The sequence below is a fragment of the Pholcus phalangioides genome, unplaced genomic scaffold (genome assembly GCF_987345545.1).
Source record: "Pholcus phalangioides strain wild (caught in Gottingen) unplaced genomic scaffold, Ppha-v1.0 ptg000014l_1, whole genome shotgun sequence".
Lineage (NCBI taxonomy): Eukaryota > Metazoa > Arthropoda > Arachnida > Araneae > Pholcidae > Pholcus > Pholcus phalangioides.
In genome coordinates this window covers 4,120,113-4,144,920 of record NW_028301607.1, presented here as the reverse complement: position 1 = coordinate 4,144,920, position 24,808 = coordinate 4,120,113, and the positions used below count along the sequence as shown (strand labels likewise).

The 24,808-nt window shown below is 40.5% G+C and overlaps 1 protein-coding gene across 4 annotated transcripts in view; it reads left to right on the top strand.

The window, feature by feature from the left end:
- stan (Protocadherin-like wing polarity protein stan) overlaps window positions 1-24,808 on the top strand; it is a 414,391-nt gene that overhangs the window by 241,417 nt on the left and 148,166 nt on the right. For all 4 annotated transcript variants that reach the window (XM_089241555.1, XM_089241556.1, XM_089241557.1 and 1 more), the window contains exons 2-4: window positions 20,577-20,776; window positions 20,888-21,040; window positions 21,857-22,031. In XM_089241555.1, the coding sequence (XP_089097681.1) occupies window positions 20,577-20,776; window positions 20,888-21,040; window positions 21,857-22,031 (528 nt within the window). The remainder of the gene's footprint in view (window positions 1-20,576; window positions 20,777-20,887; window positions 21,041-21,856; window positions 22,032-24,808) is intronic.

Here is a 24,808-nt window from a genome sequence, read left to right as displayed (position 1 = left end):
CTCAACCTATGACCCGCGGACCAGAGGTGGTCCGTAGGCAGACTTGATAATTCACTACTAACTGGATGGAAAATTAATCAATTGTTATGGATTCACAAATGAAATTGTACCTTTATTCGTAGGTATTGGAAGTTGAGGTTCGTCATACCTCATCAAGGAAAATGAGGGGAAATTGCGATCCTAAATACGGGATATAACTAATCTGCTGATCAAATTGACCACAACAACCCTTTCCTCCAAAATACTATATTTTGTAGATTTGGTAGGTGTTGTGAACATCATACAGGAATGAATCATTTATTATCTTTTATTAAACTGTACTGAAGTATCGTTATGTTAATATACAGGGTGTCCTGTAAGTGCTAATGCGGTCTTTATCCCATCAATCACCCGTCGTAGAGGTATGATTTCAATTTAAAAACTGCTCAAAAGGCGCTCAAAACCCCTTTACCAGTTTTGAGAGTGAACAAAATGAAACATCTAAATTTTTACACGATCCCTCTGTCCTCTGGCTTTCAATTAGAAAGTTATTGCCCTGTATCTCCTGCGGCAAACAGGAAAAAAAAATCCGTTTTTTAGTGCAATATTCGCTAAGATATTCGAATTCAAAAGATAAGTTATGAAAGAACAACAAAAGAGCTAACGGACAACGCTCCTTTCCCTAATCTATGCTGTCCTTTCCCAACTTTCCTCCGGTTTTTGAATACCTCAACGAATACTGCGCTTAGAAACTTGAAATTTTCTTTGTTGGTCTCAGGTGAGACACGGCGACAACTTTCTGATTGGAATTTAGAGGACGGGAGGAATGTATAAATATTAAAATTTTTTAAATTTTTAATAGTTCGCTTATTATTATTATTTTTTTTTAATCTGGATCCACACCAGCAAAAGTCTGCCGAGTCCGTATTAAAAGAAAAACCGGTTTCGAGGCTTGGCTACAACAGAGTGCGTGATTTAAATGGTCGATTTTTCGCGTTGAAACACCACGAAACCGAATTTTGCGCTGCGGAATTCTGCAGATTTCCAGATTTCTGCTGGTGGGGAATAGGCTCTAAGTTTATATAAATACAGGGTGGGCAAAAAATGTCCGTGGAAACTTTAAAAATTTATAAAAACCGGAAAAAAAAAATGGAATAAAAAAATGGTTTGCAAGGTTAGCATCGCTAGGTCACGGGATTTTTTTTCTGAGACACGGAGAAAAATTACTCAAGAAACAGCCTATAGATGGCGCTGGTACGAACGAATTCGGTGGAGATATGCAAATGAGACGGTTATAAGAACTTGCGCTCCTAATCCACAATCACTTCACCGTTGTAAAACATGTATGTGGACCTGCTGCACTCTCCCGTTGCGGGATTTGTGACTCAATGTGTTTTTCAATGTGGTGGTGGTCATGTGGAACACATACTCGTGTAATAAACGATTCGGAAGCATTCTGTTATTTGCGTATCTTTTGTTTGACTTGTGTACGTCAGCGCCCCCTATCCGCTGTTTTTTTTCCTGTCTTAAAAAAAAATTCCCGTGAGCTAGCGATGCCAACCCTGCAAACCGATATCTATTTCGGTTATTTTTCCGGTTTTTATGAATTTTTAAAGTTTTTAAACTTCTGAAACACACACACATGAAATTTATTTTAAACATAAAACTTACCAAGACCTTCTAGACCAGTGGCCTTCAAAGATTTTTTTTTCTAGCCGTGAGTACTGCCTGTACCCATCATGAAAAGAAGAGCACCTTTACACCCAGATTGACATACTACAAATGGATAAATTTAGGATGAGCTCCACCCTTGAATGCAATTTGCGCAAGTCGCTCAATTAGAACGTTTATCAAGTGCTCGCGAGCACCAAATTGTGCACGAGCATCGAGCAATCTCGGCACTTCCGGGAGCAGCACCGCGGTGCTCGCGTGCACGATGGGTTGAATTTGCCCGTTATAGACATACTTTTCTATAAGAAAAAAGATGGTTCGTTGAAAACCATCGAAAAATTTTAACATAACTTGACATTAACATGCGATTTGAATAACTAAACACGCTTGTTTAAAATGTAAAAATAAAGTGACGATATAAATTTACTTAGAATATAAAAATTGAAGTGTAAATTTTCCAGGAAAACTAATTTTTCTGTATAAATATTGGGATTTCCCAGAGGTTTCCAGGTTTTTTTTTTGGCTTTATGTCTCCGTATTATCATAAATATGTAAACATACAAAATTATCCTAATTAATAAAAAAAAATAATTACGCAACGATCTCTCCATTTTTACATGAATAAACTTTTGTTTATACAGGGTACTAAAGTTAATACCAGTCATTAGCTATTCACATCTATGTCACTTCTATTAAAACGCATAAAAGCATAAGTTACTTAATTTATTTTTACGAAATAAAGAGATGCTGCGGAAGATCTTTTATATTCACATCAGCCAAGTTTTCAAAAGCACCCAGTGTTGTCTAATACATATTTTAATATGCATCATGAATTCAGAGAATAAGTAAAATAATTCTGAAGCGATTGTTAAGTTGAATTTTCAGGATCATAAATTATTCACAAAAAAATATTAATAATTTTTTCCTGAGGCGTTTTTTCCCCTCTCCCTTTATGGTAATGGAAGTAGTATCTCTTGTATTATATTCGCATCATGATGAAAAACGAAATTTGTTTTAATTGTTCCTCGATTGTTTAGAAGAAAATACTTTGGGATTATTCGTTAGTCTTGTTTGTTTAACAATCATTTTTTTTTTTTTTAAATTTTAAACGAGAACTTCCTCTTATTATTATCTATGATATCATAGCCCCTTATAATAGCTCCCTTCTCTACAACTATGCTTTTTATTTTAATGTTATCAATTTTTCTTTCGGTGTCAGTGAAGATGTTCGAAGATAAGGATGCTTATTAAACAACGATAACACTTCTTTTTCTTTGAATATTCCTTTGTAAGTTTTTAATGAAGTTTTTCTATACAAATACAACGCCACTACAGGCAAATTGCCCAATGAGGTGGCTGACTTAAGAACATCATGGATCCCCGAGCCATTTTTTGGAGGCCCTACCTACTACTTTTTTTTTTTTTTTTCAAACCGAGCACAACTCAGGTCTATCGCCATAGGCGATTTACTACCTAGTGAGTTGTGCCGGAAGTGTAAGTGTACCTAACAAGCTGAGTGCGTATCTAGTGTTGTGTATGATTTTTCAGTGCTGCCATCTATATCTCAGAAGTGAAGTGAGTGATGTGTAATAACTGAATATTTGTACTGTTTGTAGGACTGTTGCTCTCTGTGGCGAGACTTTTTAATGGGGAGATCGGCTCGCATTTGCAACTCGAAGTTGGGAACCACAGAAAACCAACTTCAGCCGACCACCACTGTGGCGACGGTGGGGCTCGAACCCGGATCCCCGCGATGCGAGTCCGTCACTATGACCACTCGACCACCACAGCGGCCAAAAACTTAGACATTGCCGTGACCAGGACCTACCTACTACTGCTACACCACACGCCCGGGGTATTTGGGGGGGGGACACACACTCATACTTCCGGCACAACTCAATCGGTAGTAAATTGCCTATGGCGATAGACCTGAGTTGTACTCGGTTTGAATGAATGAATGAATGCTACACCACACATGCACCCGCCCCCCCCCCGCGGAACACCCAACGAATCAATGAATCGGTACATGCGGGAATGTCGTGTACGTGTAGTGAAACCTGACGTGAAGTTTTTTTTGTTTCTCTGTAATGCTTGCTATGTGTAGTGCTGCCATCTGCCACCAGTTTTTCTAACTATGAGTGAAGTGTTATGATTGAATGATTTATCGTTGTAGGACTGTTGCTCTCTGTGGCGAGACTTTTTAACGGGGAGATCGGCTCGCATTTGCGCCTTGACGCTGGGAACCACAGAAAACCAACTTCAGCCGACCACCACTGAGGGGTTCGAACCCGGATCCTCGCGTCGCGAGTCCGTCAGTATAACCACTCGACCACCACAGCGGCTTTATACCGTAGGACAGCGGTTCTCAACAGGTGCTCCGCGTAGCCCTTGGGGCTCCTTGTCCACCCTCCAGGGGCTCCGCGGCCACTTAAAATTAAAAATATTAATAATTATAAATATTTTTAAACAGTAAAAATAAATCAGTAACTTTGATAAATAATTAAGAAATGGGCCTACGGTGCTCCGCCATAGAATTTTTCTACTAAAAAGGGCTCCGCGAGTCAAAAAAGGTTGAGAACCGCTGCCATAGGATTCTCTGGGTTAGATTGCGTTGGGGGCGATGGGGCAATGAAGGTTGGAATCCTATATGAATAAACTGTTGCTGATATTTACATCGGGAACTAAAGTTGATGCCAGTCATTAGCTTTTAATATCAATGTCACTTTTCTTCAATTGAAACGCATAAAAAGTAAGTTTTTTCCTTGGAAATGAATAGAAGCTATTTTTATTCATCATTAAAAAGTTTTTAATAACGCCGGTGCCTATAACATATATTTTAATACTAATCATAACTTCAAAGAAAAGTAAAAGAATGTACGAAAGAAGCAAAAACAAGCAATATTGTGTCAAGCTGAATCTTCAACATCATAAATTATTCACAAAAAATATTAATAATTTTTTTCCTGAGACGTTTTTTCTCTCTCCCTGTATGATAATGAAAGTAGTATCTCTTGTATTATATTCATCATGTCTCATCATGATGAAAAAAAAGTTATTATTTTTTTCTCGATTGTTTAGAAGATAATACTCTGGGATCATTCGTTAGTCTTGTTTGTTTAACAATCATGTTTATTTTCTTTTAAAAAATAGAAACTTGCGCTTATTATTATCTATGATAACATGGCCTTATAATAACTCTCTTCTCTACAACCATGGTTTTTTTTTATGGCATCGATTTCTCTTTCGGTGTCAGTGTAGATGTTCGAAGATAAGGATGCTTATTAAACAACGATAACACTTTTTTTCCTTTGAATATTCTTTTGTTTATGAAGTTTTTTGAGCTCATTAGTATTTTTCGGCCTTTTTTTTTTCCTCCAGTGGGTTACGTATCGATATTTGCAATTTAAAGTTCCATCTAATCACGATTTTTTCAACATGTGTTAGAAACGTTTCCTAACAAATATATATATACAAGGAAACAGTTATTTTCCGGATATTATGCTGGGGTAAACTCAGAGAGAAAAAGTCATCACGTCTCCGCCGGGACTCGAACCCAGGCTCTCTTGCATGCCGGGCAAAAATGTTACCATCTACACCACTGGAGACATGACCCTGCCTTCCTTATTTCACGCACTGTGGCGAGAGTCAATGAAGTAGAGGAATTAGTAGCCTCTCTTAACGTCAGGAAATGGTTCCCCGGGTGGGACGGTTTAGAGATAGATGGGTGGGTGGGACGATTTATAGAGAGATAGATGGGTGGGTGGGACGATTTATAGAGAGATAGATGGGTGGGTGGGACGATTTATAGAGAGATAGATGCGTAGGACGGTTTAGAGAGAGAGAGAGATAGATGCGTAGGACGGTTTAGAGAGAGAGATAGATGGGTGGGACGGTTTAGAGACAGATAGAGGGGTAGGACGGTTTAGAGAGAGAGAGATGCGTAGGACGGTTTAGAGAGAGAGAGAGAGATAGATGGGTGGGACGGTTTAGAGAGAGATAGATGGGTGGGACGGTTTAGAGAGAGATAGATGGGTGGGACGGTTTAGAGAGAGATAGATGGGTGGGACGGTTTAGAGAGAGATTGATGGGTGGGACGGTTTAGACAGAGATAGATAGATGGTCAGCTATCTCTCTCTGAACCGTCCCACCCGGGGGCCATTTCCTGAAGTTAAGAGAGGCTACTAAGGCCTCTACTTCAGTGCCTCACGACACAGTGCGTGAAATAAGGAAGGCAGAGTCATGTCTCCAGTGGTGTAGATGGTAGCATGCTTGTGCCCGGCATGCGATAGGGCCTGGGTTCGAGTCCCGGCGGAGACGTGATGACTTTTTTTTTCCGAGTTTACCTCAGCATAACATCCGGAAAATAACAGTTTCCTTGATATCTCGGGCGGAGAAAAAAAAAAGCCCCATCTATCTCTCTCTAAATATATACAAATTTAGTAAGTGAAAAACATGCACGTTATGCTAAAAAATAGTAAACATAAAAGAAATTACAATTATAATTACAATCAAAATTACAAAATTTACAATTACTTATCACCCATGTTTGTGGAATTAATATTAATAACAAATACATTCACAATTAGAGTCCATATAGTATATTTAAAAATACTAAGCTTGTTAATAGAAATATGTCGATTTTTTAACATTATCGTTTGTGGTTTTAATGAAATTAGTATCTTTTATGAGTATAAAAACAAAGTTATACTAGTTAATAGAAGAAAAAAAGGCATTACTCGATCATTTCTTCATTTATATGAATAAACTGTTGCGTATAACGGGCACTAAAGTCATTACCAGTCGTTAGCTTTTCATATCGCTGTCACTTTTCTTCTATTAAAGCGCACAAAAAGTAAGTTTTTTTGCCCCTCGAAATAAATAGAAGCTATTTTATTCCACATTAGCCAAGTTTTTAATATCCCCGGTGTCTAATACCTCTTTTAATATTCATCGTGAATTCACAGAAAAGCCTATGAAAAAGAGAAGCGATCGTTAAGCTGAATTTTCAACATCATAAATTATTCACAAAAATATTAATAATTTTTTCCCTGGGACGTTTTTTTTTCTCTCTCTCTCTCCCTGTATGATAATGAAAGTAGTATTTCTTGTATTATATTCATCATGTCTCATCATGATGGGGAAAAAAAATTATTATTTTTTTCTCGATTGTTTAGAAGATAATACTCTGGGATCATTCGTTAGTCTTGTTTGTTTAACAATCATGTTTATTTTCTTTTAAAAAATAGAAACTTGCGCTTATTATTATCTATGATAACATGGCCTTATAATAACTCTCTTCTCTACAACCATGTTTTTTTTTTATGGCATCGATTTCTCTTTCGGTGTCAGTGTAGATGTTCGAAGATAAGGATGCTTATTAAACAACGATAACACATGAAGTTTTTTTGAGCTCATTAGTATTTTTCGTCTCTTTTTTTCTCAATGATCTATGTATAGGTGTTTGCAAATTGAAGCTCCACCTATATGATCATGATTTTATTTTCTTCATATTTTTACCGCTGTGGTGGTCGAGTGGTTATAGTGACGGACTCGCGATGCGAGGATCCGGGTTCGAACCCCACAGTGGTGGTCGGCTGAAGTTGGTTTTCTGTGGTTCCCAACTTCAAGGCGCAAATGCGAGCCGATCTCCCCGTTAAAAAGTCTCGCCACTGAGAGCAACAGTCCTACAACGGTAAACCATTCAACCATAACACTTCACTCATAGTTAGGAAAATGAGTGGCAGATGGCAGCACTACACATAACAAGCATTACAGAGAAACGTAAAAACTTCACGTCAGGTTTCACTACACGTACACGCACATTCCCGCATGTACCGATTCGTTGGGGGTTCCGGAGGGGTGGGGGGGGTAGTGTGGGCGGGGTGCATGTGTGGTGTAGCAGTAGTAGGTAGGGCCTCCAAAAAATGGCTCGCTGATCCATGATGTTCTTAAGTCAGCCACCTCGTTGGGCAATTTGCCCGTTGTGGCGTTGTATTTGTATATTTTTAGTCAATAACGTTTTCTAATTGGTGTTAATTTATTTATCTACAGATTATTTTGCCAGAGAAAGCGTGAAAAACCGATTCGTTTCAGCTTTATGTACGAAGATCGTTTGATAGATGTAGGAAAAAATTGAATTTTATTTTTCATCATAATCTCTTTCAAGCCTTAAAAACACTTTTTTATAATGTTTTCCCACCCATCTTGCACAAAGCTTTTCCATTTCCGATTCCTCGTGGATAAGATTGTGAATGAACCCCCCTCTAATGAAATATCCACGACATCGCTTATCTCAAGCATCTGCGATCTTTGACGGCGATATACAACGGGATTTTTCAATGTTTTCTAGGGTTGAGACCTAAATCGGACGCCCAGGACGCTCTGATTCTTTGGTGGAGGATGAACGGATGATATCCGTTCATCCAAAAACAAATTGTCTTTAATGATGGTACAGAGTTCTCATGAACTTATTACGATTCAGCTTATATCTGAGCAGTTTTCAGCTTCTTTTTTTTTTGTGTCTCATGAAATAATGTCAAGACATTATAATTACTTCATTCACTATTTCTCCAAAGTAACTTCTGTAATCCGAACTCAGAACAACACCATAAAATGGACAACAAAGCTCATTGTGCCCAAACATAGGAAGTAAATGTAAATGAATGTCTTATATATGCACATAATACATGATTGTGCTGCCATGTCATAGTGCAGCTTTGTTCTTTCTCTCAAACCGAGCACAACTCCGGCATATCGCCAAGGACAATTTACTACCGAGCGAGTTGTGCCGGAAATATGAGAGTGTGTACGTAACAGTTTGAGCGTGCATATAGTGTTTTTCAGTGATGTTATCTATATTTCAGAAGTGAGTGAAGTGTGATGAGTGAATATTTGTACTATTGTAGGCCCATTGCTCTCTGTGCGTTCATAGAGGGGCTATTTCAAAACACTTTTGGTCATAGACATTCCCCCCTCCCACTCCTGACAATCTTGTTGTCAGCCATAGATTCCGTTTGTAGCGGCAAAACTACAGTCATATATCAGCGAGAATGTTCTCAAAGCGATCCGATCTCCAGGTTAAAAAGTTTCACCACTGAGAGCAACTGCTCAACAAAGCTAAAGTTATTCAATCATTGCACTTCACCCATAGTTGGAAAAATTGACGCCAGATGGCAGCACTGCACATAAAAAGCATTAAAAACAAACTTCACGTTAGGTTCACAACACGTACACGCACATTCCAGCATGCACCAGTTCGTTAGAAATTCCGTAGAGGAATGTGTACGGTAAAGTAGTAGTAGTATTAGTACTAGTAAATGTGATGCGATGGCAGTGCCACCCACTGGACTCAAAAGAACTAAAGCAACACTTCATCCTATCGAAAGATGTCACCACATGTACATTTTTCTTTTTTTTGAATTTAGCATTTTTTATAATTCTACAATTCGGTGGTAAACTCCTGGGGATCCAGGGACCCACAATTTGGGAACAGCTGTCGTAGAGGTTTACCTTACTTACTTTTGCATGAGTCGAACATCAAGGAACTGAAAAAAGGGATCACGGAATGTCAAAATCAAAATGTAACGGAAATGGCGATCGATGAAAATTAATTATGCACTATTTTGTCAGGTTTTTCCTTTGTTTTATGCAAAGTTTTCCGTTATATAAAGTGCCATCTATGTGTAAAATTTTCAACTTTTTTCTTAATCCATTATAAAAAAAACAACAACTACGCCATAGTAAGTACAATCTAAGTACAAACTGCATTTTTGACGTCAGCTGGTTGATTTTTATCAACTTTCAAAGTACCGTCACGGACTTTTCGCCAACCCTGTATACTTTACTAGAATTTTTTGCATAAATTCAGGAATCTACATGATTTCAAATCTCGAAGGTCATTGTTTTTTGACCTTCAAAAAAATGAGAGAGAGAGAGAAATGGCACACCACTCAATATATTTAGCACACATGACGCCAGAATTACTTGGAAATTACTTCGTAGAAATTCTTAGAAAGTTCACGTGACGAGAACGAAACTGACGTCATCATCATTACCGTCTTGTGTAGGAAAAGTAAGATCCCACTACTCTCCTCCTATTCCCAGTTCGGGTACGTACTAAATGAATATTTGCTTTTACGTCTCTCTCTCTCTCTCATGTGAGTTTGAGATGGCTATCGCGTGACAAACAAGAACTCTACACTCTGACGCACAAGAACAATTTCCATGGGAAAAATATCGATTCGGTGCCATGGAACGAGTGAGCGAGATCACTGCTGCTATGCTCCATACGTACTACCAGTAACTAAAAACGCAATCTCTTGAACATTCGCCCATCAAGAATCTTCTTCGTATTTTGGGCATTTTGAGATGAAGAGGATTGTTCACGGTGGTGGTTTCTCTGTCCGTGAGTGATTTAGATCGGACTGATGTGTTTTTATTAATAGGCATGACACTAACAACATCAATACGTTAAGGACATGCGTATATACAACGTATTCCGGCACGTACCAATTCCTTAGAAATTCACGAGGTGCTTGTACGGTTAAGTAGTGTACGCAGCTTATAGCCCCCATGGGGACAGAGCAGGGTGGGCATGATTTGTTTGTTTTTTTGGTTTGGTTGAGTAGTTAAAGTCGGCCCCGTTTAATCGGATATCAACGATTCCAGCACACAATACAAATACAAAGGCCACAACAGGCAAAATGCTAAACGAGGTGGCTGAGAAAAAAGTGCCCATAACAATTATGGATGTCATGGTTGGTCCACATGGAAGACAATTGGTCCACATGGGAAATTTCGTGGCGTTTGTGGGAAATTTGAAAGCAAAAGAATTTTTGTTGAAAAAAATGTATAAATGCAACACACAACTAAATGCTTTTCTAGTGTAAAATACTTGGCTGCATATTTCCACCGATAGATGGCAGGACAATTTTCGGAATGTGTGGGAAAAATTTAGTCAAAAGGGAAATTTTGCTTGACGAGGTTAACATCACTGATCACGATACCGAAGATTTTACATTTCATCGGGATGGTCAGCGCCCTCTATTGGCTCAATGGAGAACGAAAATAAAATACTTAAATGCGCGTATTATACAATACAATACAATACAAATACAACGCCACAACAGGCAAATTGCCCAACGAGGTGGCTGACAATTTCAATACTTTTGGGATGCCAGTACGTACTGTGAGAGTAATGAGAGTAATTATGCGTCCATGCCGGGTATCCAATCACATCTACCGTACCCAAGTCTGGAATTAGGCAGGTGCGAAGGGTGCTGCCGCACAGCCGCAAACGGGATGAAATTACTACTATTTACGGTGGACCATTTTGAATTTAACTTCAGAACAAAACAATAACAATTCTGCCATGATCTCTCATATTAAGAAATTCAACTTTCTGACCTAGTGGTTTGATAGAACCACCCCCCTCCCCGAAGCCAAGAGAAGGGTGCTGATGGATCTGCTGACGGGGCGCTGAACCAGAAGGAGTCCATAAATTCTTTTAAAATAATTCAAAATTGCACGGGGCGAAGCGTGATGCGCACTTGCCCGACTGAAAGTGTGTGGTTGCGGCTCTGGGTAGATAATCTGTTCTCTAAACCTGACGGCCTCTGACCTTCAAGTGCCGGGGGGGGGGGGCACAATTTTTTCTCTGGGCAGCTGGTCAAACATTCAAACTTTATTTCACAAATTTAGAAATCGTGCTGATGAGTTGCATGCAATAATTAACACTGTCGGTCAAATTTATTGTCGAATAGCTTTTTTATCACTTTGAAAAAAATTTAGTTCTATAGTCATTCTCGGGTGTGCCAATGTAAACCTGGCTGGCGTGCAGCAAGGTTTTCATTGACACTGGGGGGGGGGGGGGCAGTGCCGTCTTAACGCATGGGCCCTTGGGGGAAGGGCGGCATCAACTGCAAAGGGAGGCCTCAGGATGATGAGATCCGGTTGAGACGTTCAAGTATATGAATTTTGGTAGACAGTCATTTCTAGTGGTATAATAGGGCCTCAGAAAAATTAATTTGCCCGAGGGCCCATGATGCTCTTAAGACGGCCCTGCACTGGAAAAAAATACGTTTTAGAGTGTTTACGTCTCTCTGCACCGGGCTGCAAAATACTTGAGACCGTACTAGATCCTACCCGAGTATGTCCAACTGACCGTGTGGGTGTAAGATAGCCCGCCAGCATTTCTCCGCCACTGAAACACGGCGCACGCTACGCAAATTACAAATGAATCCGTCCGAAACCTTTCAGCGTGATTAATCAAAAATCCCTCACTGAATAATTATGCAGATCACACAGACAACAAAGAGATATATAACGCGAAAAATTATTTTTCTCTCTCATTCCGCATCTTTATTATTTAACTAATTAATGCCCTGATGGTAAAAGACTCGCTTAATGAGGTTTAAGAAATATGAAAGATAAAAAAGCCTGTATTATTACATATTAAATATATTTAATAATTATATTCTTTTCTAAAAAAGCCTCATTCCGCCATATTTCTTTCCTCCCTCTCTTATCACTTGAAGCATAAAAACCGCCATTTTTTTTTTTTTTTCCTCTGTCTCGTCCGAATGGGTGATTATTCACGGATGGAAATTATCAAAAGTTAATTAACCTAATTATGCATCGGATTAAATTTCATTAGGTTTGCAAATAACTTTTACGCCATTATTTATCATCATCATCATCGTCGTTTTTTCCTTGTTCTTGAAGGAAAAAGTAATTAATTAATACATATCCTTGTCCGTATCGGGATTTCGGAAATTTTCGGATTTTTTTCCCATTATTATTAGTATTATTATTATTTTTTTTATAATAATCCGATGCCGGATCATTTGATGGATCACTTTCGCCCGTTATTGCTTTTTCGGGGGCGGATACTTTTGGTGGGATAATTGCTAATTTTTTTTTTTCTCTCTCCCGCTTATCCGCTGATCGTTCGATCAGGAATTATCCTTTTTTTTTGTATTAGTTTTCTGCGCTTGAAAAGTTGGTAATTTTTCTCTGTGTTTTAGAGAGAAAGAGGTCTCTGTTGGGATGAATTTTCTCGTGAATTCTCAGGAACTGCCCTCGAGTGCTTTTGATCTTGTGACACGAGTCACTCAAGTAGTCTGTAAATGTGCCACGGGCCGCTTGAGTGTGCTCTGGAACTGCCGTCTAGGGACACTTAAGTGCTATGGAGCTGTTCCATGGGTCACACAAGTAATCTGGAAATGTGTCGTTGGCCAAGTCAGTGATGTGGTAACTAGATCCAAATGAAGATGATTAAAATACTTAAATGACCTGGAAATGTGTCACGGACCACTTGAGTGCTCTGGAGCTCTAACACGGATCGCTCAAAAAATCTGTAAATATGCCGCGTGCAGCTTGAGTGCTCCGAAACTGCCGTCTAGGGACACTTAAGTGCTATGGAGCTGTTCCACGGGTCACACAAGTAATCTGGAAATGTGTCGTGGGCCATTTCAGTGATGTGGTAACTAGATCCAAATGAAGATTATTAAAATACTTAAATGACCTGGAAATGTGTCACGGACCACTTGAGTGCTCTGAAACTGTCGTCCACGGTCACTTAAGTGCTATGGAGCTGTTCCACGGGTCACACAAGTAATCACCCCCCCCCCCGTTGCCATCAACAGTCAGCAAATCCGAAACCCTTCCTCAATGCTGACGTAATGCTTGAATGACCCCCACCCTCCAGCGCATACTCTGAAACACCTATATCTCGAAGTCCATCTAAATCCATTGATTTTCGCGGCCACTAGGAGCTTGTATATTAGCAAAGTTGTTTTATGACCACCCTGTACATTATGTAGAGGGAAGTGTTTGCCATCGACCGCCTCATTCCCTTCTACAGTTGCTGTCGCACAATTACATTCTTAGCACGTAATTAGCAGCTGTGGATTTTCGTATGTACATAAAGCAGTCTTCTCGCGATTCTCGCTACTTCGTTCAAAATTCACCTAGCAGTTTTCGCGCTAGATGAATATGTGAATTCAGCTGAACATGGATTTTACAGATGGAACTCATGGAACGTGGACGCAGCGCAGTCAGAAGAGGCCGATACTTACCGATCGCGGCATTTTTGTTTCGCCCACTCTTCAAAAGCATTCTCGTGCTTACTTACATCCAAACATTCCACAAAACAAACTCTCGTACTCGCCGTCATCATTAATAGTGAGTGACGCACAACGACAGCGAATTTCGTGACGAATGAGAGGGGGAGGGAATCCGATTGCACCGTAGATGGACACTTGAACAGAGAGACACAGAACGGGAACGAGATTTTTGAAGTGTTAACGTGAGTGGCGTCCCTCTCTTGTCGACGGTCGGGTGGAAGAAGAGCCCGCCCGACCTCTCTCTCAATCATATAGGAGAGGCTTCAGCCAACTGTGGAGAGTAGTGCCAACGACGTGTTGTTGCTGTTAATCACCGGAAACGTTGAGGTATTAAATCATTTGCCGTGTGATTTGAGTGATTATTTGTTCGCTATTCGACTAGAAAATTGGTATCGAGAGTCGTCAGTCAGTCGATGACTCGTGTAGGTCATCAGTTCCTCCGAATGACGTTTATATAAAAGCGGACATTGCACGGAGAGAGAGAGAGAGAGAGAGAGAGATCTGAAATATTCTAGTGTCCATTTGTGCCAATGTTTGTAGCTTGAAGTATGACGTATTCGATGAGTTGCCTCGATACGTGAATACTCTCGAACATGTGTACATATCGGGTGTAATCGTTGACGGAACGGACGGAGAGTAACGTTAATTCCTGTCAAATTTCAATTTGGATGGAAATTAATTGGTTCGGGGAATATGTTTTCAGAGTAAGCAAACGCAGAAACAAGACTACCTTATTAATAATTATAGTTAATAACTCAATTACAACTAATAATGACGGAATTTTGTGCGATTAACTTGTTTCCCTTATACAGTATTAATGATAACCGAAACAATTTTGTATGTCGAAACAGCGATTGTATGGATATTTAGTCAGAAAAATCGACTCAAGAATTCTTATATTCACTACGGTCATTGGTAAGTTCTCTCAGTACATTGGCATTCTACAGCGTACATGCTCAACCCATGGCCCTCGGAGTCATCTGATGTGGCCCGTGACCTCAAACCTAATTGCCTAAAAATGAACGCGCGTCACGTTTCCAAATCACATAAGAAACCCGCATCATGTTTGTAGATCACTTGAGTGACCTGTGATACAGTTTCACATCCTCCAATTGAGTGGCTCGCGGGATAATCCCAGATCATTTAAGTGACTTGTGACACATGTAAATATCACTCAAATGGCCCACGACACATTTCCAGATTGACCCGTGGAACAGCTCCATAGCACTTAAGTGGCCCTAGACGACAGTTTCAGAGCACTCAAGCGGCACGCGGCATATTTACAGAATACTTGAGCGATCCGTGTCACAGCTCCAGAGCACTCAAGTGGTCCGTGACACATTTCCAGGTGATTTAAGTGACCCTAGACGACAGTTTCAGAGCACTCAAGCGGCACGCGGCATATTTACAGACTACTTGAGTGACTTGTGTCACAAGATCCAGAGCACTCAAGTGGTCCGGGACACATTTCCAGGTCATTTAAGTATTTCAATAATCTTCATTTTGATCTAGTTACCACATCACTAAAATGGCCCACGACACATTTCCAGATTACTTGTGTGACCCGTGGAACAGCTCCATAGCACTCAAGGGGTCCAAGACACATTTGCGGATCATTCAAGTATTGTAATAATCTTCGTTTTGATCATCTGGTTACCATATGACCCGTATATTACTGTAAATTTGGTAACTTTTGCAAACTCTGCCAAAATAATAGAAAAAAAATCCCCACTTGATGTAATCCAGAAACTGACGTGAAGTCTTCATCATTGAAAGATTATCCCTTTGATACATGGTACCGAGATTATCCCTTTCGGGATAACCCCAAAGTATGAGAACTCTTAATATATATTTTTGGATTAGGATCTAGAAATGGAATCCCCCCCCCCCCCATTACTTTTGTAAAGCCGATGCGAGTTGACGACGTGCTGAAGTCAGATTGGTCGGAACGCATGTTAGCGAACTTTACATTGATACGAGTAGGAGAGAAATTTTAGCAATCCTTGATTGGTCGTAATGAGTTACGAAAGAAGCATTATGTCTCTTTTGGCGGAGTTTTTGGTGAAGATGCGTGGAGGCAGAATGGAGATTTTCCCCCCTCCCCTCACTCTCTCTTTTGGGTTCACCATTTTTTTTTTACTCTATTTTATTTTTTAGTCTAAATTTTATTGTTTGATTTTCTAATTTAATAGAAAAAGGGGAATAAATTGATATTTTTTTTACCGCCAAGAATTCCGCCAATGGTGGCGTACTATTTTCTGCACTCATCGCGACCAATATCATGGGATTATAAATTTCCTCCTTACTCATATCAATGTAAGGTTTGTTAATATGTGATCTAGACCAAGGGTGGTGGACTTTTAGGAGAGTGTGCGGGCCACATCATTGATTTGAACACGTGTCGCGGACCACTTAATTTAGTGATCTAGCAATGTGTTGCGGGACACTGAAGTGATCTGTAAATGTGCTGCGGGACGCTTGAGTGTTCTGGAAACTTTGTCGCGGGGCCACTCAGATGATCTGTAAATGAGACGAGGTCGCTGAAACATACTGTGGGACACTCAAGTGATCTGGAACTGTTTCACGGGTCATCTGTAAATGTGTCGCCGCTCACTTAGTGGATCTGGGAATGTGCCGCACGCCCCTTAAGTGATGTCGAACTGCAACGCGGGTCACTTAGGAGATTTGTAAACATATCATGGGACACTCAAATGATCTGCAACTGTTTGGCGAGTCATTCAAGTGATCTTTAAATGTGCTGCTGGTTATCCAATCGATTTGGGAATGTGGCTCATGCCACTTAAGTGATGCGAAACTGCACAGCGGGGCCACTTAAGAGATGTGGAAACGGAAGTGTGGGGAGAGCCGATTGAGCTATCTAGACGTGTGGTGAGAGCCGATTGAGTGATTCGCAAGTGTTGTGCGAGCTAATTGAGGGATCAAGAAATGTGCCTCGGGCCACTTGAATGATCTGAGAATATCTCACGGACCACTCAAGTGGTGTTTAACTGCATCGCGGGTCACTTATGTCAACTGGAAATGCGCCACTAAGTAGACTTTTACAAAATTAGGTTTGAGGTTGCATTATATCACTCCGAGGGCCACATTTAGGCCGCGGGCCATGTGGTCGAGCATGTATGACCTGGATCGTCACTCCATTCACCGATCAGCCCCCCATTCAACAGCTCTGTCAAATCAATCGTCAGTCACCACTAGAATGTAAAAAAATAGAATGGTTAAACCTAGAACGAAAGTTCTTGAACTTACATAGCGTTTTTCATAGAAATATAGTGAAACCTCGCTACAACGTTACTCGATACAACGATGAATCCTTTTACAACGATATTTTTTCGCAAGTCTCGCTCAGAAATGTTTATATTCGAATGCTAAAAACTGCTGCCTCTCGATATTTTAGTAATCCCTCTACAGCGATATTTCTTCCGGAGGTCTGCGGAATATCGTTATATCGAGGTTTCGTTGTAATTCCAGAACTGATGAAAATTCGGGAAAGTTCATTTCACGTAAGTGACGTCATCTGAAAAATTTACGATCCGTTACCGAGAACGAAGTAAAAATTGGCAAAAGGGACACAGACAATGTACGAAAATCGGATTTTGCCGTCGGGGAAAGAACTCCAGCAAGGTTCGTTGGGTTCGGATCCTCCAGGGACTGTCTGTGTGTGTGTGATGCGATATGAAAGGAAATGAAGAGGGATTAAACGTGGATCCGTCCTTATATTGGGAGGGCCATCATTTCCTCTAGTCAAAATGAAGTCTTCGTCTTTATCGGGACGACATTCCTTTTCTTATATATTATTTCTTTTCTTTTTTGGAATGCCGCCATGACATTGACTGAACGTGTCTTATTGGATTCCAGATCTGATCTCTGATATGTTCTACCCCGACGCCACCCTACGCGACGTTCTGATCCTAGATACGTACTTATATAGATAGATAGATGTCGCCATGGAAAAAGAGAAGAGACAAGGGGGTCGGCCCAAGCTGTGGAGAATGATCCCTAGTCAGCAGATTTGAGACTCTTCTTTTTTGGTTTTTTTTCCGTGCGGAAACCTCTTCCCTGGAAGGGATTTTACTCATCCTTTGACAGAAAAGACTCCAGTTTTTTCTTTGCTATTCGTTGCTATTCTTTGTTATTGTGCGGCCAATTTCGTTTTCGTATTAAATTTAGTTTAAGCTGGGAACTAATTTTTCTGATCCGTTCAATGATTTGGTATAGATAGAGCTGCCGAGACTCTCCGGATTTTTAGCCAGGCAGTTCCGGATTTCGCAACGTGTGCAAGACTTCTGGATTGGGAATTCATATTGGCGGGTTTTAATTATTGGCATGAACTGTTAAAATGATGCAAATTGAGGAAATAAAAATGGAGAAAAGAAACGGGCGCAGTAGTCCATATCGAAGAAATACTCGCCTGGTTACCAAAAGATGTTTAGAGGTGTCGCGAGTTTGATACCCGATCATAGGCGGATGTAGACTTGGAAGTCTGGGGTGGGGGACGATGATGATGATGATGTCAATCAAATGTACATTCGATCAGTCAAGTCCATCTTTGACGCTGGAGGGGCAATAACCCCCCCCCCCCATCTCTGCCAATGTACCCGATTCGTCCTTGTCAGAAACTTTCCCGACACGGGATTACAACAGAAATGGCGATATTACCACAAAACAAAGAGTCCATCGAAGGGGTTAAGGCACCCAACCTCTCGGTGAGTTATAAAAATGACTGCAGGGTTCGGAATCGGCAATAAATTGCAGGTTCCGGTTTAATTATCCCTCGTCTACAGAAAATGGTTGCGACTGCGCATGATGCATGTATATGTATGGTGTTACAAGTAATGTACTGACTGATATTCATAATACGTAATTTAATTATATAACCGTGATTATGACTCTCGAAATGAGAAATCTAACATTTTAACGTACACCGTAATCGTAAATACAGAAATATAATATAAGATGTCTAATCTTTATAGAAGCTGTTGTCTGAAAGATATGTGATTATAACCCCCTTTAGACCTGCTGGAAGGACTTATTAAGTCCCTTGGGGTCACAAAGTGTTTGTGTTTATGTTTGTACCTATGTGTATGTTTGTATTTGTATATACGTCTGTGTTTTTGTGATTTGTTTATTTAAAAAAAAATGATCGGTGGTGCAACAAAAATGATCAAATGATCAAGCGAAGAAAAGAAACATTAAGTTTTGCTGTTTTTCCCGCTGTCAACTGTTCCTCTGCTTTACAAAGCGACCCCCCTACCCCCTATTTACATAGAAAAGCGCACTAAGTACGGTTCCCGGTATGATAACGGTGGCCCAAGCCGCCCAAATCTATCAACGTGGACGAACACGGCGGCCATTCACATGTAAAGGGTTTTTATTGTTTTCTATCGTAAGACGGCTGGTAGATAATTCAATCACTATATTTTCTCGAAACAGAAATGAAAAATTGCAATTGGACCAAGGTGCAATTTGTCTTCTGACTCTTACCATATGTCATTGCAAAAATTACGGTAAATATAGGAATCTATGCACCGGAAAATTTCGTGCATATATATAAGAATTTGTGGAAATATATGTCAAAATAGGCATTTATGGCAGGAAATCTTTAAAAAAAGGCATTTCTGCCAAAAAAAAGTTTGAAAATAGGCATTTATGGTCATTTTTGCCTGAACCTCCAGGCTCCAGTAATCACATTATAACAAAACTATAATTACGTAATATTTTCATAATAACGAGTCAAAGAAAAAGGAAGCCATTGTTAATTCGGTACGCGAAATATGTAAGGTAATTAAAGTTTCGTGTACAGGAATGCATTTCTCCTGCCTCATTAACACAAATACACGTTTGAAAACTCTCTTTTTTTTTTTGGTTGCGAGCGAAGTTTTTGCCCGAGAAATTTTGAACCACAGTAATTAGTTTTTACGAAGCAACTAATTAAATCAACTTCAGGGGGTAATAATGGCGTCGACGCTTGGGTCCCTCAAGACAGTCAAAAATTGCTTCTTTTGCTTTTTTCTTTGAAGATAATCCTCTTTTCTGTTATAATTTATTGCCGCTTCTTATTAAGTCGTAATGGCACGGCTGGAAATTAATTAGCTCATTATGGGGGCTCGAAACATTCCCGTTTTTTTTTATATTCCTTTTAGCATATAGTTTGAGAGATTATAAGCTTCTGCGTTATTTGACTCGGAAGGAATCCTGGGAAAAAAATTGACGCGTTTTTCTGTTGTTTTTTCATGCTTAAGAATGGATGAGACTACATTCTCAGATGAAATATTAGCTGCTAATGCTACTTTAGAAGCAATGTGTCGGTTTCTCCTACAATGGGTATTTTGGAATTTTTATGGGAAGTGAGAGGGATATTCTTTTACCCCTCAACGATCATGGACGAGATATCTCTCCCGTTTACTGATTCCCTTCTCCCCCCCCCCCGACATATAATGTATCTTTCTACTATGTATGCACGTAAGAGAATATGTAGGGAAAGGGGAGGGTGGAAGGAAAATTTAGTATACACTTTTTTCCGCTTATATCTCTCTCTCAACCTCAATGGCAGTAAATTGCGGAAAAGCAATATGGCTGGAGGTGGTGTGGACTAAAGTATGTAGTTATGGGAGCTTCTGAAATGAGCGATTCAATCGAAATGTATCGGTTTTTTAGTGGTAAATGTATGGTTTTTTAGTGGTGTATAATTAACTGAAACTACATGCGTTTTCTGTATTGATCTGGAAACTGATCACCTGATTGAACGATTCACTGAATTCGGTGTTTTTTTTTCCTTATCAGATGGGATAAATGAAGTGAGTGCCGAGTGCCAACTGCGTGTGCGGCTAGTGACGGAAGCCATGCTGTTCAACAGCGCTACAATCCGACTCGACGACATGACCCAGACGCAGTTCTTGTCTCCGCTGTTCGACTATTTCATAGACGGTCTGGCAGCCATCGTGCCTTGCCCGAGAGAGAACATCTTCATCTTCAACGTTCAAGTAAGTTGTTCCCAAGTATTCCTTCATCCATTGCTTTCCGAATCAGATGCTATTCAGAACCAGACGTATCAGTTTTTTCTTCCCCATGAACTATTCGTTGTATTTTTTCAGGACGATACTGACGTAGACGCTCAGATCCTAAACGTTAGCTTCTCTGCGAAGAAACCGGACTCCAGGGATCCCGAAGAGTACTATTCTCCGCATTACCTGCAGGAGAGGGTTTACCTGAACAGAGCGATCCTGGCCCGACTGGCAAATGTGAAGGTATGATTTCAAGGATTGACTAGCAGGGCTTGACGTATCTCAAGCACAAAGTAGCAATGGCCCCTAGAAAGTCTGCGTTGTCTCCTAAAATTCTATATGTGCGACAGATAAATTAGTCTGAAGTCACGGCATTACTCATGCCCAGCTGGCCGAATACGTCAAGAGGTTGGGCATGACCGCTCCATCATTGCTAATGATTGTCAAATGTTAGACGCTGGAAGGTATTAGAAGGCTGGTCGAAGAGAACGACCACAGGACCTTCCAGCTTTCACCCCAAGTTAAAAAAATCCGCCTTCTTTCCCAATAATCTAATCCGCTTGGCCACACATTGATCGAAGAACGCCAACACGGTGAGTGTTCTGTAAGCAAATATTCACCAAGGGAAATCTGGGTCAGGCTGGGCCAGTGTGTAGCCAGCCTACGCCGCTGATAGTTAATTACAGCAGGGGAAGACTGACACTACAGAGTAGCAAACATATGTGAATTTTTATTGGACCAGGCTGGACATGAGTGTAGTCCTAGCTCAAGGACGTCAAAAAATTATCTTATTTCATGATAGTATGTTTTCGAACACACTAAAGGAGTAATTAAGTCTCAGAAAAGTCGAATAAACATAATTTTGGACCAACTATTTCCTCGATGCGGCCAATGTTTGGCTCCTAAGAAAATATAGTTGGCGCCGAAATTTCTTTTTCATTTGTCAACACTTGTTGACGAGTATTTTTTTATTGGGCATTGCTAATCATAAAACTGTACTTGACGATTGTTTCCAATTAATTTATTGTCTATTTTGATTTCTTTCTCCCTTAACCGCAGGTTCTACCATTCGATGATAATCTGTGCGTGCGTGAGCCCTGCGTCAATTTCGAACAGTGCCTTTCAGTTCTGAAGTTCGGCAACGCCTCGGGATTCATCTCCTCAAAGACCCTGCTCTTCAGGCCTATATATCCGGTGAACACGTTCGCCTGCCGATGCCCACAAGGATTCACCGGTAAGTTTTCCCTCAAACCATCATCCTCCGACTGAACAGTTTCTGCACAGCAGAGATCATCTCGAAATCCTTTAATGTCGGGTCAATAATTTATCTAAATCGCGTGTAATACACACGTTGTACAGCAGCTGCTAATCCAACAGCACTGATACAAGCAATGTCAAGCACTAACGTGGCCGGGCTCCACTCAGCGATAAGCACCCATCCACGCTTTATCGAGGCGAAGCTCTTGATTCAATCGCCATCCAGAGCACGTATCGGTCAATGTCCAAATCTGTTTGTCCCTTTCCATTCCGTTGATTGTTATTCGCACGTGTGTGTGTGTGTGTGTATATACAGTACAGTATATCGCATTTCTCCTTCTCCGATCTAATCCACTTAAAGCCATTCCTCTCTCTCGCTAAATAGTTTGTGCTCTTAGGTAACAGACATTAACAGAATTACTTTGGCTTTTCTCCTCGAGGCAAATCTCGCCCTGGCAAAGTGCCCCGGAATCTCTCTCTCTCCCAAAATATGTGCCCAAGTTCGAGTTTCTAATCGTCGATTCCATCAAGTGGATGAAATTCTATCCTCTCTCTTTCACCGTGAATTCAATTATGATCGGAAATTACTCTGCTCGGATGTATAGGAACCGGGGCAAAAAATTGCCCGACTTATCTTGTTCGATGTCTTGCGAACAAGAAGAGTGATGTTTTCTTATGGATATTTTTGTCCTTGTGCAGGACAACCGCCCCAAAAAAAAAAAAACCTTCGATACATGCCTTATCTTAACGCTATAAAATCCTTCAAGGGTTTTTCTTACCCTTGGTTATTTGTATAAACCCCACGGGGTAGTTGCACGTCAGTAGCGTACCGGAGTAGAGTAGAAATATTGCTCCCTACGTACTCGTTCTGCTGCTGCTGCCGCCGCCGCCTCTCATCATTCCGACATCCTACGCCACTGCATTAAAAAGATAAGGGGATTTCTTTGGGACTAAGTTTTTTTTCGCCCTCGCCCATTTGCTCTTATCTGTATTCTTATACCCTTTTTTGCCAGGAGCAGTGGAAGCATTTTTTTTTGTTTTCCATTATACTGGAACATTCTATGAGCTATTGAAGAGTATTTGTAGCATTTCTCAATCCTTTTTAGGGTTTTTTTCCCAAGAATTGTATTTTACCGGCAGAAAACTATATGGAAAGTCATGAAGTTTCATGTAGGAAAAGATGTGCCCTCTCTCCGCTTGTTAACACAATATTCCTCCAAAGACTGGTTATATTCGGAGATAATGATCTCAGGAAGACAATTCAACTCTGCGTCCACGGGAATCGTACCCCGGCCTCTCGTTTGTCGGACGAGTGCTCTACCCCTAAGCTATGGATACAGATAGAATATTTCTTCCTTGGGGAGTGTACAGGTTGTCCTGCTAATGCGGCCTTCATCTCATCAACGGTCCGTCGCAGAGGTATAGTTTCAATTTAAAAAAAATATGCTCAAAAGGCGTTTCAAAATTACCCTGTACCGCTTTTGAGAGTGAGAATAAAGTGTGTAACAAAATAAGAAATCTAAATTTCACCTCGTAAAAATTTACGGATTATATTTTGTCGTATGGTGTGTAATCCTGTGAAATGATGGAATTACTGCCAGAGCTGAAATTTCCCACCAAACTGTGGTTTTTTGTGTTTTTCCACGTTTTTCCCCTATAGAGCTGAAATTTCTACGTCAATCTCTGTGTCATTCGCGAAGTTTGATCATTCTTATCCCACCCTGGTCATTTTCTGCACACAAGAGTTAATTAGACCGGAACCTACAATTTATTGCTGATTCCGAAGGGCAGCTTTTTTCTTTTATGCTCACTGAGAGGTTGCACTAACCCTTTACAACGGTACATGCACTTGAATCGGTACATGCGGGAATGTGCGTGTACGTGTAGTGAAACCTGACGTAAAGTTTCTTGTTTCGCTGTAATGCTTGTTATGTGTAGTGCTGCCACTGCCACCAGTTTTTCTAACTATGAGTGAAGTGTTATGATTGGATGATTTATCGTTGTAGGACTGTTGCTCTCTGCGGCGAGACTTTTTAACGGGGAGATCGGCTCGCATTTGCGCCTTGAAGTTGGGAACCACAGAAAACCAACTTCAGCCGACCACCACTGTGGGGTTCGAACCCGGATCCTCGCATCGCGAGTTCGTCACTATAACCACTCGACCACCACAGCGGCATACGTCTTCAAATTTTGCTTAAGATTCGGGAGTGGGGGAATATCGTGTGCTCGTTCTCTCAGAAGTGACATAAAAGCATGGAGGGTAACGTGGGTGAATATTGTTCTCGGCAGTGGTGTAGGAACCAAGGGCTATGGCCATGCACTTTTTTTTTTTTTTTTTTTGGCGTAATTGTAGGGGTTTGTTTGTTCTCGTCCTCAGTATTGGCGTAGGTTCCCCAGCGGGAAGATCAAGTACTGGTGTTTCCTGTGGAAAATTAGACAATCTTATGAGCCTACACCCGTTTCGACACATCGCCCTGAATCCACGCGTGTCCTGCTGTGCCATCCTCGCTAAATCTTGCAGAGCATGAGAATTTTCGGACAACTCTAATTTTTCATGATTTCATGCATAATATATTAAGATCTTATAAATCTATTTCTATTGGGATGTCGGTTAAGAGAAAAAATTGATTTCTCCTTGAGATTTCGAGCCTATAAATCTTGCAAATGGGAATATAAATGATCGATCACACACGTGACTTGAAACAAATCGCTTTATAAACGAAAACACGCGTTTTTCCCGAGTCGGATACAGTA